Source organism: Equus przewalskii, chromosome 1 (assembly GCF_037783145.1).
Source record: "Equus przewalskii isolate Varuska chromosome 1, EquPr2, whole genome shotgun sequence".
NCBI lineage: Eukaryota > Metazoa > Chordata > Mammalia > Perissodactyla > Equidae > Equus > Equus przewalskii.
This window is the reverse complement of record NC_091831.1, coordinates 138,418,024-138,430,858: the sequence shown is the minus strand read 5'-3', so window position 1 is coordinate 138,430,858 and position 12,835 is coordinate 138,418,024. Positions and strand designations below refer to the sequence as shown.

General features: G+C 36.2%; 1 protein-coding gene across 11 annotated transcripts in view; it reads right to left on the bottom strand.

The window, feature by feature from the left end:
- Nucleotides 1-12,835, bottom strand: part of ARPP19 (cAMP regulated phosphoprotein 19) — a 30,186-nt gene that overhangs the window by 7,746 nt on the left and 9,605 nt on the right. For 4 of the 11 annotated variants that reach the window (XM_070624146.1, XM_070624139.1, XM_070624178.1 and 1 more), the window contains 2 exons: nt 11,615-11,737; nt 2,509-6,654 (listed from right to left, as the gene is read on the bottom strand). In XM_070624146.1, coding sequence (XP_070480247.1) covers nt 6,484-6,654; nt 11,615-11,737 — 294 coding nt within the window. In that variant the 3' untranslated portion in view covers nt 2,509-6,483. Of the gene's footprint in view, nt 1-1,294; nt 1,648-2,508; nt 6,655-11,614; nt 11,738-11,809; nt 12,052-12,835 lie in introns of those variants that run through there. The other 7 variants (XR_011541159.1, XR_011541160.1, XR_011541165.1 and 4 more) reach the window with 4 other exon arrangements.

The window sequence follows — 12,835 nt, the reverse complement described above, 5'->3', positions numbered from 1 at the left end:
AAATAAAATAAAATAAGAAACACATCCTCACCACTAATTCATCATCAGTCACTTATCATTCCTCTTCTATTCCTCTGCCTCATGCCCAAACACACCTGCTCTACTGAAACTGCTCTCTCCAAATGATCAGTGATACCAATGTCCAAACCTACTGGCCTTTTCTCAGGCCCCACTCTTCTCACTGCTCTGCTACACTCTACACTGTAGAGCATCTTCCTCTTACTAAAACATGTTGCTCCCTTTGCTTCTGACACTTGGAGAACAAATCTCCCATAGGAATGTGAATATACTGCAATCAGCTGGCAATATTCTAACAGAATATACCCAGGAGTTACAAGATGTGAAACAAGTATAGTGAATAGATCTTTAAAGTTTACATATAAACCTAACATATGAGAAAATAAACTTGGTAGGAATACTACTATATATGACCATCTTAAATTACCCCAGCTGGCAACACTTGAGCCACAGACCTAACTCATATAAAGATATTCAAGACAGACATATTATATAGAGTAGTAATTTTCTGCTGGAAAAAAAACCCTAATATTTTTAGTTTTCCTTTCAGCAAGTATATTCACAGCACTTGGGGCTTCTCATATTGATATTAAAGTGGTTGAGAATTAAGGAAGATATGAAAGGTCTTTGTCCTGTAACCTACAAGCGTGGCCCAGCAGAAAGCTGCCCACTGGTGTGTCTGCCTCTCAGCTTTATGCTTAAACTAAAATATGGCTGCTCTATAGTGATCATTTCTGCATTTATTCAAACAACTGTCAACTTACATTTATAGACAAGGTTACTAGAAATACTAGCTCATATAGATGCAAAAAAGCAAGAACCTAGAATACAAATCAGCCTAATTTATTGGTAATGGGGCAGATAGAGAAAGCTTGCAAAGTTATGATCATAAGCAAGAGCAGAGAAGCAGTGAACACGTACTACGTCCCCACCATGGAAAATCAGGTACACTACTTCCAGTGAAGTGAGGTTTATGAGCACAGCTCTTTGCCCTTTCCTCGGCCAGAGAAACCCTGGGGGTAAAAGCCTACTTCAGGGAAGGAAAGCCTACCCCATGGCTGAGACAGAAGCAAGCATTCTCTCTCCGCATCCATGTCCTTAATCTGGTTTCCCACTTAACATTTCCAACCCAATATTCCCTTTCCCTTTATTCATTCAACAAACATTTGAGTATGTATAAGCTGTTTCTAGGTGGTAGGGATAAATAACGAATTAGATATCCCTCTAAGGAAGTTAAAAGTTGAGCTGAGATCAGAACGAAAAAAGCCAGCCGAGCTATGAACCAGGGAAGCATTTAATGGAAAAGAAATGTGTTGAACAGGGGCAGGAATGAGCTCGGAACACTTTGAGAGGTTACACGACATGTTAAGAACGGAAGTGAGGTCTGGCGCAGCACGAACCAGGGAGCAGAAGTGGAAAGCGATGTGTTAGGAACTATAGCAGTTGTCCCGGTAAGAAATATTAGAGGCTTGTGGAATGGTGCCAGCAGTGGAGAGAAATCAGCAAATTCAGCATATTTTGGTATCTGTTAGTAACAGCCTCTGAGTAATCAAGGATGACTTCAAGATTGGTTTGAGTACCTGAGTGGGCAAATGCACGGTGGTATCGTATCATTTACTGAGTTGAAGGCTGGAAGAAAGAACAGGGTTAGGGAGGAAAATCAAGAATTGCTTCACATGCCATGTTCTCCAACCAAACATCCTTAGTTAGGTCTACATTTTTACGACTCCCTGCCTATTGGAAAATAACATTCCCTCTACCTAAAATGCTTTTCTTCCTCCCTTTCCCCTCACCCATGCCTACAGCAGCCTGTCTCTCAAAGCCACCTCTAAAACTTCCCTGATCTAGCACTCATCCCATTTATCCTCTAAGTTGAGTAACTCATTCCTCTAGACTTCCTGGAACTTTATTTCTACCTCTCTTATGAAATGTAATACTTCCTACCTTGCATTAAACCTTATATATATAAAAGGTTTATATATTTCTCAGAATGTGGGCTCCTGTCTCATCCATATTCATATTTCTTTTTTTTTTGAGGGAGATTAGCCCTGAGCTAACATCCGTGCCCATCTTCCTCTACTTTATATGTGGGACGCCCACCACAACATGGCTTGCCAAGTGGTGCCATGTCTGCACCCAGGATCCCAACCGGCGAACCCTGGGCCGCTGAAGCAGAACGTGCGCACTTAACCGCTGTGCCACCGCGCGGGCCCATCATATTTCTGACAGTACTGTACTCGAGTGTTTTATACCTGAGATGGAGAAGACTCACAATCTGCAAACAGTTAATGTTACCTTACTGACAAAACCTTCACAAATATAAGTTAGACTGGAAGGATCTCATTAACACATTATTTAAATTAAAACAAAATTTAAAACTAATAGTCAAATTCTTTCTGCATGTAATAGGTGAAATCTAAAGGGATCAACTTCAGAAAATATACTGAAAAACAATGTAATACTTAAATGAGACAAAAATTGCAAATTAAATCAATAGAAATTAAGTAGATCAATTTATTTTTTGTATATTTCACAAATATAATTTTGGAAGGGCTATTTAACAAATTTCAGCATTAACTGCCAACTCTATAGTCACGTTCAACAAAAAAGGCATTTACTCTTGGCCCTTTTAATACAGGCAAAGTGTCCTATTGCATCACAAATGACAGAGATGCAGTAACAGATTTGAGGGCATATTAAAGGAATCAGATGTTTTCTTTCAAATGCTGTTTAGTTATGAGTAACACAATACAAACATACATTAACAGTTATCACGACCACCAGTGATTTGCAGAATAAAACCCACAGGTCTACTTACTTAAAAGGCTGAAACTACAAATGAGTTTTGAAATCAGTGTTTTTATCCTTAGATTAACAATCTCAAAATGAGATTTCCTTGAGCCCAGTTTTACAAGGTGTGGTGAGTCAGGAAGCAATATGGAGACCGGCAGTGCGTGCTGAGTTGCAGAGTTAGGACAGTGGCTCAAATCAGTCATATCCAGATTAGGATAGTGTTTTAGAAAATTAAAAACGTGTTCTTAATTGTGGCATACTAGGAAGGATGTTAAGGATTGATAATTCATCAGCCCTAAAAACCATTTAATGAATGCCATCAGGGAGCTTAAGAAATAAGCAGGGATGGGGGGTAAAGTAAGATGAGGTGAAAAAAGATGACAACTGGAAGAAATGTATTTGAAAGTTGAGGAATGTAAAAAGGCCACCAGCGAAGCTGCTTTAGTTGCCACTCAGGTGTGCTCTTCGTATAGACTACCTGCCTCTGGATCACCAAACAAGTTTAGAGCACAATTTAAGTAGAGATTACATTTTGGCTTTGATAAAATTTCACTAATTGGGATCAAGAAAGAATATATGTCTAATTTAGTAAAAAGTATAAATAAAAATTCAGAGGTATAATTTCATTACATCAAGTAAAAAGAGCAACTAATTCCAACTGTTGAAGTAATAACAAGTAGAGACCTTACCAGGCCTGCCTTGATGAACAGTTAAGACTTATTTTTAGGTCAACAAAACAAGAGTATTGAATAACTTGTAAATAGACTGCAAACGTGCTCCTTCTAGCTCATCAAAAACAATCCAACAATCCTTATTATCCCAACATGCCAAGAACTTTCCTTGTTTTAGTCAGACGTAGCCTTTAAAAATGAAATGTTTCTTAAAACTGTACTATCAAAGTAGGAGCTATGGAACATGAAACATCAGATAATTTATTTTGGACTTCAGCCAATTTTCATGAAATATGTTTTATCTCGAACTTCAGTTTACCCCGACATTAACTGATAATAAACGGGACACTGATTAAAATTAGCCATTTCTCAAACCACAACTCTGAAATCATAGAAATGGATGATTAAGCTCATCTGGTTAAACTCTTCATTCAAGCACTGGTAAAACACGGCCTGCAAATACGTCTTAAATAAACTGAGCTTTGAGACAGAACAGAAAAGTTTAAACCTCTCTATCCCGAGCACCAAAAATGGAGGCTAAGCGATTATACCTACAAATCCTTAGTGACAGGTCTTTCCTAATGGAAAATCCTGAGATTTTAAGCACTGTGAACTTACAGAAGGCAGGTTGGTGTAATGAGGAAATTTACTTTTAATAAAAAGACAATCAATATTTTATTTTGGGCACTTATTCAGTATTTCACAGATCCTCAACAAGTTTTGAGGTAGGTTAAATATTAGCATTGTATTTTACAAACTAAAACTCAGAGGTTACAGCACTTGTCGCAAACCACAATAGGAGTCCTATTATGGTTTAAGTCCAAGAATAACATGGTCTCTGATCTTTCAGATTTATCTTGTCTGATGTGTGAATTTAATGGTGATAGCTTGCAAATATTCATTAAAAAAAGACTAGATATTACAGAAATTCTACTTTGGGGTATTTTGTAATTCTTAAATCAATCCTACAATGATTATACAATATTGTGGAATAACCTACTTGTTCCCATTACAAATATATTTATATACGTAAGTGATCCTTAAAATTACAAATTAGCACATTACTGATTCTGTTGCTTTTTTGCCTTTTGGGGTGGGTGGAGCAGGAAAACAATCAGCAAGCTTTCCTCAGAGTGCTAGGCAGCCTTTAAGTGCAGGTGCCATATTCAAGGCACCGTCTATGATGATTTGGGGTCACAGGAAAGCAGGTATACAAATGGAGCCAAGATCCAGAAAAGATGCCTGGATCCACATGAGGGGAGGCCCTGCACGAGTCAAAGATGAAGAGGAAAATACTATCATCTCAGGCTACTGATCCTCATTATCATGCTACAGCCTTACAACAACTTATGGGAATAGCTCCTAAAAGAGCAGCAAATTTGTCCCAATAAAGTCTGTTACAGTTCTTACTAACTAGATAAACCACAAGTAAAATGAAATTGATATTTTATTAAAGTGACATCTATAGAAGCAAAATATCTAAATATTTTAATATGACTATGTTCCACCTACTATGTAAATTAATTGTCACAGGCAAATTCACTTAGCTCATTATAATTCAAATTATTTACCAGAATTCAGCTCATCCTGACATAGGTTCCTGGGCCAGTCTTCTCAAGTATTTGTTTCATTATAAAGTTCCTTTTATTTAAACAACTGTCAAATATTAGTAATAATACAGGATTAAGAGTAGTTAACAGCTGAGAAATTATAAGGAAAACATCGTTATAAAACACAGCATTCAGCAGAGCAAATTTCAAGAGTAAGGATACAGACACCTATGCTTCTGAATAGACTGAACAGCACAGCCCAACAGGATTTGAGTGAAAGAAGCAAGAAAAAAAGGAGGGAGGGGCCACCGGAGGCAGAATATCGAAGCCTTTTATTCTAGTGTCCCCAAAATTTGACTCAAGTAAAAAGTTTCTACATTAAAAAAGTTTATATAAATTACATGGATTGCAATTTTCATAAAAGTCAAAACGAAATGTTCTGCATAGGACAAAAGATATGCCTAAGCAACATATCATATTTGCACAAGGCCACTGAATGTCATGGGTATTAGTAACAAATGAAAAGGCTTGTCTATGGCAGACTGAACAAAGATTTCTGTTTGGTATTCTATAAGCCCAAGATGGTAAACTACTCTTACTATACAAAAGCTCTAATGACACACAGAGTTTTGTGGAGGAGCTCTTGTGCTTCTGGTTGGCACAGCATCTACTTTTTAACATGTGAAATTAATACAGACGTTTGTGAGAGGTTGTGCAAAACTACTGTATTTACAAAAATGGCACAAAAGTGAATTTAACAGTCGATGCACATGCACACTTCATTCACATCTTCAACAACAAAAGGTATTCTAACATTATAGAACTGAATAAGAATACTAGCTTCAACGGCAGCTGTTAAGCACTAGGGTCACAGAAGATACACCAGAATGGGCAAATATTGCCCAAGTAAAATTCTATTGTTAAAGCTGAAACAGGTTTAAGGCCATTCAAGTTCAAGCACAGAAACACAAATCATTTGGAGCCCCAACTATTTGTGTTCAAAATGTGACCTTTCTTCCAACTTGTGGTCTTAAACTTCTGTTTTACAAAATCCAAAAGGAAAATACAGAAGAAATCAATACGAGAGAGGTTATATTAAATAACATACAAAGCTGTAATTAAGATGAACTAAGGAAAGCCAAAACATTAGAAGTGTAAAATTTGCTTGTTACTTGTTAGAACCAGTCCTACACTAGGAGTTAGGTAATATATACAATTATTTTCAAGTAGATTACTTAATGTTGCTCTAACATGTTTTCATCAGTGCACTGTTAAACTAATCAAAACTTCTACACGTGTATATTCCCTTACAATAGCAGCACACACTACCGCTACCTGCAAAGCTGTCACTCTCAAATGACTCAGTGAATGAAAGGAAATAAAAAGCAGAGAAGTAACATATGAAGGAGAAACAATGGGAATTACAAGATTCATGCAGTTCGGCTCTTTCATCAGCCAGCCAGCTTGCTAGCAACAAGGGATGGTTTCCGTTGAGGAAGGTCCTGTGGAGTGGGAATGTGGTCGCCAGTGACCTCTGTCTTATCCGGAGCTGCAGTGGGAAGTTGCTTGTTCTTCATTTTTGCTTTAGCCATGTTGTAATCCCCAGAATCGAAATATTTTTGCTGGAAATTAAAAAAAAAAAAAAAAAAAGAAATCAGACTAGAGTTTGACATCAACTTCCTCATCAATCTATCTGGGAATGAACAGTCCTGGACTTAAAAAGTAAAATGCAAACCTTTTACTAATGAAAAAATCAGGCTGAAATTCTTGCTGAAATGATTTTGAAAAACACATAATTCACCAACTTGCATTTAGAATGTGCCACCCACTTTCAATCAAGCTTTCATTTATTAAAACTATTATTTATAGTTGCTGCTACTCTGTCATCTAGGACAAACATTTCTGCAAGGATTTAAATCATTTATTTGAATGAGAGCAGTTCACTAGAATCAAAATTAAGGTTACGATATAAATGCTAGGGTAATGAGAGAAATAAACTCATTACAAATTAATTATCACTTAAAATGCACATCCCTATCCTACACCTCCATCATTTTCCACTTAAGACACTGAATAAGTACAACCATTGCTTTTTTTTTTTTTGAAGGGATGGACAAGGTAACAATCATACCCTTTATCATTAAAATAGAAATTGTGATGAGAGCTAAAGATCAACCTTAATATTGCCAATCTACATGAGTAATCTGTTCCAGAGTAAAAACAAATGAATTTGCCTGGGTTCTGACTTCCACCTATCATGTTTAGCCAACCTTCACTGAAAGTGCCTGCAATACCTGAGGCACTGTGTGAATCCTGGAGAGAGACACAAAGATGAAGAGTCAGGTAAATCAACCATTATACTGTTTTAAGTAGAGGAAGTGTCATGGGAGCTCAAAAGAGGGGAACCTCTGTCTAGGGTAGGCAAGAGGGAATAATCCAGAAATGAGATGAGGCCCTGGACAAAGGGTGAAGGGGAGAAAACTATAAATATTCTCTTTGAGACTTCAGGGATACCTCACGTGGTAAATGAAGTCGCTGGAAACTCAGAGATTTGTACAAAATTGTTGAGTGGCCTGGGAAAAGGTCTCATCAGCTGCCTCCCACCAGGAACTATTCTTTGATAAGTCAGATCTGGCCTAAGGCCAAAGGGTCTAACATTACAAATAGCTTTTCCTGCGTCACTGTTCATGTAACACATTGAACAGTAACAAGGAAACTTGGACCAGGCCCTTCTAAGGCTTGCTGCAGCTTCATTTCTGCATGTTTTAAAATGAGTATAGTGAAAACGAAATCTCAGAACTTCTGATGCACCGCATTATATTAGAGAGCTACTTCTGAAGTTTAATAGCCTCTAGAGAACAAAGCAGGCTGCCAAATATTTTACTGGGTCAAACGCACAAACAGAAATTTAACACACTACAAATTTTAGGTGGATTTTTCCCAATGTAATAAAGTCAGTTTCCAATGATACCTATTTTATAGTAAGCAAAAGTTCATCATAAGGGGATCTCACTTAATTGTAGATTAGGCTACTCTGCTTGGGGAAAAGGAATTAAATTTATTTAGTGTGGCTAGAAACAAAACTAAAATCAATGCTTAATAATTTTAACTGTTCCAAGGATGGGGTGAACATCACTGCCTGTCACATTGGGACAGATACAGTCTAAGAAGGCAGTATTAGCTGTCTTAAAGAATTTTTAAATTTTGAGTTTTTAAGTGAAAATCTTTAAAAATTAACAAAACAGTCTGCATTATCTGGATGGCATTCTTCTAAAAGCCTCCTCCCACCCAAATCTAGGGGCCACACTTACATCAGTGTTTATAATTACACTGACACTAAGTGATCACCTAAAGTGACAATATTTAACTTTTAAAGCCATGCTTCTTAAAACTGGACCCCCAGTTTTCTCAGGACTTCACAAACTTGACAAATATAAAAAAACATGGGCCAGACTGCTTCTTGATATCTTTCCCAGTTTTGACAGTCCATACGTCACTGTGTACATGTTATATTGTTAAAAGCCTAAAAGAGGTATCATAATAACATTACCAACTACAGTAAAAGAGAAATGGACCTGACATAAATAATATCTAACCAACCCTCTCAAATGAAGAAGAAACTATTTAAAGATACTACGGTAACTTGCCAGCTTGCTATTATGACAGAGGAAAACTAAAACCCAGGACCCTGTAACCTAGACATCTTAAAAAAAAAACAAAACTCTTTTAACATAGTAAGAAATGATACAATTGAATATAAGATTTCATTTCCCTAATATAAAAGTGCTTATTCATTGATATTTTTGGTAAAAACAGAATCATTCAAAAGCTCCCTTCTCAAATTCTATATAATTGTTTCTTGATTCAAGCGGCATTTTCTCATTGGCAACTCCAAGATACTTAAAATGTAAAAAATAGTTGAAGCAAGAGGAAATTAGAGACAACAGCCCAAATGTTGGAAGAAAGCCTGTTAGCATAAATTACGCTACTGATGAGCAAAGGAGAAAACCTTTGTAAACACTAAAAGTTAAATCCCAAATCCCAACAATAATAGTCAAAGACAACAATATAATTTATTTCATAACTAAAACCACACCTGATGGGACATTCTGAAAATGAGACTCAGTACAAATACATTCTACATACCTAGATTTGTAATGAACATGCTTCTCATTTTGCTTTTCCAATTTATCCCCTATATTATGGTCTTCATATGCTTTTAGATGATCACACAATATTCTATTTTGTTGACTTATCACAATTTATTTAACTATTTCTCTGCTACTGAATAGTGGTGCTGCTTCTAATTATAGTTAAACTACAAAGAATATCTTCAAAACTTGAGACTTCTTCCTTATATTGAATTATACTTAGATGAATTCACAAGAGATTATTCATTCAAAGAATATGAACATTTTTATAAATCTTGATCCATATCCCTTTCCAAAATGAGAGGAGTAATTTTAAATGCTACACATAGCAAAGAGCATATTAGCAATATTGAACTTCAACCTCACCAGTGGGTATTATTTTAAATATTTTAATTTAGGCGAGTGTATATAATATGGTATGATTGTTCTAATTTACATTTCACTGATGTCTATCAAGATATTTTTCTCTGTGTTTAATAACCATATTTCCTCCGTCAAAATCCTTTATCTAGGGGGCAGGCCCCATGGCCAAGTGCTTAACTTCACACACTCCACTTTAGTGGCCCAGGGTTTCGCCAGTTCAGATCCTGGGCATGGACCTAGCACCACTCATCAGGCCATGCTGAGGCAGCGTCCCACATAGCAGAACTAGAAGGACCCACAACTAGAATATACAACTACATACTGGGGGACTTTGGGAAGAAAGTAAAAAGAACACTGGCAACAGATGTTAGTTCGGGTGCCAATTAAAAAGAAAAAATCCTTTCTCTGGGGCAGCTTAACGTTTTTCCTGTATACTTTAAAGAGCCTTACAAATTTTTTTTTTTACTATCAGTTTTGTCTTAGTTTTCCCAGTGAATTACTTCTCACAGGACAGAGGTTTTACATTTTTATATATTGGTATAATTCTTCCTTGTCATCCTATTATTTCAAAGCTGTGACTGTTATTCTTTCATGTAAAATAAAAAAATATTCTATTATTTTGCCACTTTAAAAAATAATTTGTTAAACTAAATAATTTGTTAAAATATTCTTTTGGTAGAAAGACAAATAGTGTATGATCTCTCTTATATGTGGAATCTAAAAACATCAAACTCAGAAACAGAGGAGAGGAGTGCTTGCTAGGGGCTGAGGGGTAGGGAAAATGGGGAGATGTTGGTGAAACGGTACAGACTTCCAATTATAAGATGACTAAGTTCCAGGGATCTAACACATAGCATGGTGACTATAGGTAACAATATTGAATTGTATACTTGAAAAGTGCTATGAGTAGGGCTTTAATGTAACAACAGAACGGTAATTATGTAAAAGATGCGTTAACTAACCTTATTGTGGCAATATGTACATGTATCAAATCACCACATTGTACACCCTAAATTTATGCAATGTCGTATCTCACTAACACTGGAAAAAATGTTGTTTTGAAATTTGGTTTATTTGAGGAAATAATCCATACATAACCACAGCTAATATACACATGTAAACACACACACACACAGACATGTTTTTGTAAGCAAGCAGCAGATACCAGTATATGTAAGGTATTTATTTAAGGACAAACATGACTTGGCATCTGATTCAATAAATAATTCTCTTCCGTAAGTAGTATTTTATCATTCCCTGCTCCTTCTATGGTTAATAACTCAAATGTGCTTAAACCGAAGATAGAGCCTTTTAATTTTTTATAAACAAAGGAAAGGGTTAGAACAGAAAATCTAAGGAACAAACATGTAGCATTATCTCAATTCAAAACTCATTATTGAGAAATAATGGTTTCTACCTCACAAAGTATGGTAATAAGATTCTGAAAAAATGTTTTCAATAAACTACTAAAATTACAATATATAAATTGTATTAGAGTAACTCTCTAACTGTGAAATGTATTATGTAAAGGAGATAGTAAGCTATGCTTTTATAAGTGATTATTTCATCCAAATAAAAAGTATTTTAAGCTTTTGGATATTGTGTGGAAATCACCTTTAAAACAGGTAAAAGTTAAAAAATATGGGCAGAAGGATGAGTACCAACTTCTGGATAGTGGTTGCTTTTGGAGAAGAGAGAAAGGGTATATACACATACACTTAAGGTAGGTTTCAACTATATCTACATTTTCTTTCTTACAAAGATAAAACTGAAGTCAATGTGGCAAAGTATTAACACATTAAATCTGGGTGGTGAGGACATGGGTTCTGTTATATTATTATCTGCACCTTTCTAAACGCTTAAAATCGTTTATAGTTAAAAGTGATAGAGCTGTAGATTCTCATCCTACCTATTTACAGAATGAACAGTATAAAACATTGGAAAAAACATTTCACACATATATACAGGGTAAGGGACAGAGCTAGACACGCAGATAGCCATTTCACAATCACTACTGGCACAGTGAGTTCACAGGCTTAAACGCTGAAGATTACACCTGAGAACTTACCCCTTTCTGCAGTCGTTTCCTTAAGAAATCTGAACCTCCAGGCTTTTGTCCCAGATGAGGATACCTTGCTTTTAATTTTGCTTCTTCAGCTTTCTCTGGACTAGTCACCTTATCTTCCATTTCCTGAAATAATTTTTAAATAAATTACTTCTCTATTACAATTCAGTAATTTAAAATAATTCACCTTTTTGATACCTGGATTCTGACTTTAGTTGTCAAATGCCCAATAACGCAGCATCTGATTAAGAAATCTAGCACAGAAGCTTTTAAAACATCTCTATCTTGTTTTTCAAATGATCCATGTGATAGTTCTATTATAGCTGTGATGCATGTGTAACACCCCACACACTGGATAAAAATATCAAGACAGCTCAGCTCTGAAGTCTTGCTTGCCATTACTTTCCAGTTATGTATAACACATTTATAGTCAGTCACCTTCTATGGAACTATCAGTTCTTTGCCTATATTTAGAGAACTGTCTTAATACTGTTAAAATACAAAAGATTTGAGTTCCTGTTTAGCCAAAATCACGGGCGACTGGAAGCTCCTGAGATTCTTTAATGGAAATTAACAGCAGCTTACTTTCCCACACATTTTCCCTTAATAACTCAATAAAGAAGACCTTGATATTTGTAAAGGAGAGAAACATTTTCATCAATCTTCACATCTGTGTATATTATTGCCTAATTTCCCCCCCATATTTAATGACACTGTTCATGCCAAAGATTCCATTCTTTAATGTAGCAAAAATGTATTTTATTTATTTATTTTTTTGGGTGAGGAAGATTGGCCCTGAGTTAACATCTGTGCCAATCTTCCTCTATTTTGTATGTGGGATGCTGCTACAGCATGGCTTCATGAATGTGGGTAGGTCTGCGCCCAGGACCCGAACCCCCTATCCCTGGGCCACTGAAGCAGAGCATGTGAACTTAACCAATACACCACCTGGTCGGCCCCAAAAAATGTATTTTCTGACCAAGGACTGTCAGTATATTAAGGCTATTCACTTTTAATACTAGTCTTGATATACAGACTACTTTCTTCCCAAGTTACACATTTTTAGAGAAGCAGTGTTTACCACTTTATGGCAAGTACTGCAGAAGAAAGAATAAGGAAAACAGCTGCCCCGACAGAGAAGACTGGGCAACGGCAAGATGCACTTTCTGGCTAATGGACACATTTCTGCATACAGCTCAGCAAAATCACATCCTCCGCAGATCT